We start from the raw sequence: 3,844 nt of genomic DNA on the forward strand, positions 1-3,844 counted from the left end.
GCGAGTCTCCACCATCCAAGAGCACAGGGCAGGAGGAAGGCGCGGGGTTAACAAGCCCGCCCGCGTGCCCGTCGTCGTCAGCGAGCAGCCTAAGCCCCAACCCAAGCCTAGGCGCGGACGCAAGCCCAAGCGCGGATAAGCAGAAACTTTGGCAAGTGGTTGGATCACGAACACTCACATTGGGAACGCTGTATCATCTCCTGTATTATGTGTAAATGCAATGTATTTTAGGTTGTTTTATCGAAGGAATATGTACACTCGTCATGCGGACATATGCAGCTACAGAACACACGCACTGGTATCCCGGTCGTGCATATACACGTCAAGCGTGGCGCCGTGCGTCTCGGACGCACGCGCTGTCCACCACACTTTGCAGTGCATAGTCTGCTCATTGGGCTACCCCCGCAATGCGTGCGCCCCAGACGCATGCGTCGTGCGCTGGGCGTCCCATTGTGTCCATGGCGTGCCTCGCCTGCACACCCGTGCTTCCTGGACGCACACATTTCAGACCTCTCCCGGGATGATACGTTCCATCGTCATTCATCTGTGTCCATGGGCAGTTGGCAGGCTCACCTTCGCCTCCGCCGTCACCTGAGTCAACTTTCATGAGACTTCGCTCCGAGGACTATACAGCTGGCAACCGCAACGCCTGCCTGCAAGACCGGCCCATCCTCTTGGACGTGTATTCTTCAATATCACCCGCCCTAGGTGCTCTAGTCGTCTGTCCAGGACAATCATATATTAAAGACATAATTCAATTGGCTAACCGTAAGGCACCAAGTACAGTAACATTTATCAGTAGGTAACCTATCAACTAACTAGCTAGGCAACTACGTTGAGTCCACGTCGGAATCTTCTTCAATCTCGTTGCTGGCTGCGCGCAGGGTAAAGTGCTTGTGGGCAAAGCGAGGATTGACGTATAAATGAGGTGCGCACACGCGTGGACCTTCAGGGAGTTGACGCCAAATCTTGCCTCTCTGCGGAGTGGTGGCCCAGATACGGTCAGAGGCGTAAGGAATCCATATGAAATCGTCAAACTTGCGCTTCAGTTCACGGCGGACAGTTGTGCGAGAATCAACGCCCAGTTGCGATACAATGACGGACCACTCGGACCTGTAGAGAACTGAGCCAAAGTTCTGTGTGGGGCCGGTACGAGCGGTAGGGTCCACGGGGAAGTAATTATCAAAGGCCTTGCCCCACATGGCGTTGTCGACAACGCGGTAGCAAGCATGCGTGAAAGGGAGCGCGGTAGTCTTGAACAAATCATCTGAAGCGAGGCGGCGCTCCTCATGGGTGAGGAGGAGATAGGATGGATCGCTCACGTCCTTTTTGTTCGGCGCCTTGCGGATGATATCGAGTGTAAATTGCGCCCACATAGTGGACACACGTACATCGAGTGAATTGAGAGCTGGCGCGTTGTCGTCATCATCGTTGTCGCTGACAATGTCTGGGCCTTGCATGGCAAGCTGTGGTCGGATGATGGCACCTCTCTCCGCAAGATGGAAGTCGACAGCGGCCACCTCGTCGACGTCGCGGATGACGGCTGCTTGGGTAGACATTGTGAATCGGTTTTGGATGCGGTGGACATTGGCCCGTCGCTGAGGGCGGGGTTGCTGGACTGGTGCGAAGAAAAGCTCGACTTCCAGGAGCATCTGGCAGCCATACATTTGCGAGATTGTCTCGGGACTCATGCCGCTGAGACGAGGAAGTCGGTACACATCTTTGTCAAAGACGACATCCGCGAGGAAATACAAACCCCGCGCGGCGCCAATGGGAGTGACTACGCCATCGGCGCTCATAACACGTTGAGAAGATGCGTCGCGGAGGATAGTCTCAAGCCTCTGGCTTGAGGGTCTATATATGAGGGCATTGATCATGTACACGGCATTAGCGCCAAGGGCGAGGGATTCCAACCAGCAGCGAGATGTGAAGGGCGCGGCCTCGAGATTTTCAATCACGTAGTTGAGGGCAGCCATGCGCAAAAATTTGAAGTGCCTGAGAATGAGTGAGAAAAGCACGGAGTGGAGGGCAGCAGATACCACTGACCACCAAGTTTGGTTCGGGATGCAAATAACAGCATGGCCAATTAGATCGTCCATGTTGCGAGTCATCGCGGTCAGAGCGTTAGCAATGGGAACGCGGACTTCAAAGCGGGCATGACCGTCCTGGGAGATGTCACCCGCTCGACATGAGGTGGTGCGGCAAGCAGCAAACGCTTCACCCATGATCGACATGCTACGGAGAAGAGCCTTGATTCCCTTAGGAAGGAGTGCAGCAGTGCGGATGCGGGCGAAAGAACCTAGCCACTGCTGGTAGGTGTTCGATTTATCTGTTGTGTAGACGTTGATGTACGATACTCCATCTGATCCGCAGTAACGGCCCGGGTCAACACGACATCCTGCAACGCCGTCAAGATGCGCGACGACATCAGAAGTGAACTTGCTTTTATTGCGCGATATGGCAGTCAAATGGTCAGGGTGGACGTCAGGGAGAGCGTAGGCGAGGATCCGAGAGTGCGCTACCGTTAACCAGGCAACGTTGAAACCAGCAATGCTGATCTCTACTGCGACGTCCACGCACCACTCAGCAGGTACGACACGGTCCATGTTCAGGATGCTGATGAACGACTCGAAGCGATCCCGGTGTGCGTCAACGTCCTCAAATTCGTGGCCGGTGGCATCCTTGGTTCCACGGAGCTCGTGCTCCCAGAATGCGCCTTTGAAAGTGGCATCTTGATCCATACGCTCGAGGAGTTGAGTCTCGAGTTCAACAAGGTCGGTATAGTTGACATCGAGAGTTTGGTAGTGGTAGTGACCACGTGCGTCCCGAGCGTGATTCATTGCACTGGAGTAGGAGATAGGCCAATGCGCGGCAGACACAGCGGACACATGCCGAATGCTTGGGAGGAGAATGGTGTCGTAGAACTTTGCATACGTAGCCTGGGTAATGGACCAGAGATGCTCTCCAGAGGCCCAGAGTGCAGGGAAGAACAAACGAGATTGGCCTCGGTGGCTCAATTTGCCGAATGCTATGTTAGGGATGCGCTGCAGAGGGACTTTAAGGGTGGCGCCCTGGATATACGCAGGTTAGTTGTTATAAGTAACAGATGCATAGAGATGATACGGACGTTGGCCATCGGCATCGCAAATTTGACGTGAGGGTTGTCGGAGGGCTGCATTGCCTCTCTGATTGGAGGAAAGCTGTACAGGTATAGTGTATCATTGAAAGGGAGAGAACGAGTGATGCCGATTAAAGAATCGTAGTCGCGCCGGATCGAATACTGATGAGGAAGCACAGTGTCGACATGTTGGCGAGCATTGACAAAAATACGCTTTTGTTCGGCGTGAGAGACGTCGCGCCCAGCCAATGCAAACCGTACAAAGTCGCTGACAGCGTCATCACTGTCCTCATTGGCTAGCACCTCTTGGGCTCTATCGACGAATTGCTGGATACTAAGCTGAGAGGATACGCAGGGCTCATGAGGATATTCCATGTTGCAGGAAGTGACAAGTCCGTAGTTGGATGGGATCGGTGATTATATAGGTTAGGTTAGGTTGCAGGGGAGATGAGGCAGAGGGGAGCGGAACAGCTGATTGGAGCAGTCGGAGACTAGGATGTCTCAATACATACATTTGAAACACGCTAAACCTAGCGCCAGGTGTGTCCGATAGCGCGTACGGTGGGGCTCCCGCGCGACGAACGCAGGCACTGAGAGAATGAGCGTCACATAGTGGTGCGCGGCGAGGTCCGCCCGGATGTGGATGGGGTAAGCGTGCACGCGATGTGCTACTGGCAAGGCATGCGTCCGCGACGCACGCATGGGGTGACAGAGTGAGGGTGGGGA

The 3,844-nt window shown here is 54.4% G+C and overlaps 1 protein-coding gene across 1 annotated transcript; it reads right to left on the reverse strand.

Moving 5' to 3' along the window:
• Window positions 1–830: 830 nt before the first annotated feature.
• Window positions 831–3,493, reverse strand: POSPLADRAFT_1161062 (hypothetical protein; the record flags this gene model as incomplete). The annotated part of the gene is made up of 3 exons (XM_024487648.1): window positions 831–1,253; window positions 2,523–3,071; window positions 3,128–3,493. The coding sequence occupies 3 exons, from the start codon at window positions 3,491–3,493 to the stop codon at window positions 831–833; spliced, it is 1,338 nt and encodes a 445-aa protein (XP_024332864.1).
• Between the last annotated feature and the right edge of the window lie 351 nt (window positions 3,494–3,844).

Source organism: Postia placenta (assembly GCF_002117355.1).
Source record: "Postia placenta MAD-698-R-SB12 unplaced genomic scaffold POSPLAscaffold_38, whole genome shotgun sequence".
Taxonomy (NCBI): domain Eukaryota; kingdom Fungi; phylum Basidiomycota; class Agaricomycetes; order Polyporales; family Adustoporiaceae; genus Rhodonia; species Rhodonia placenta.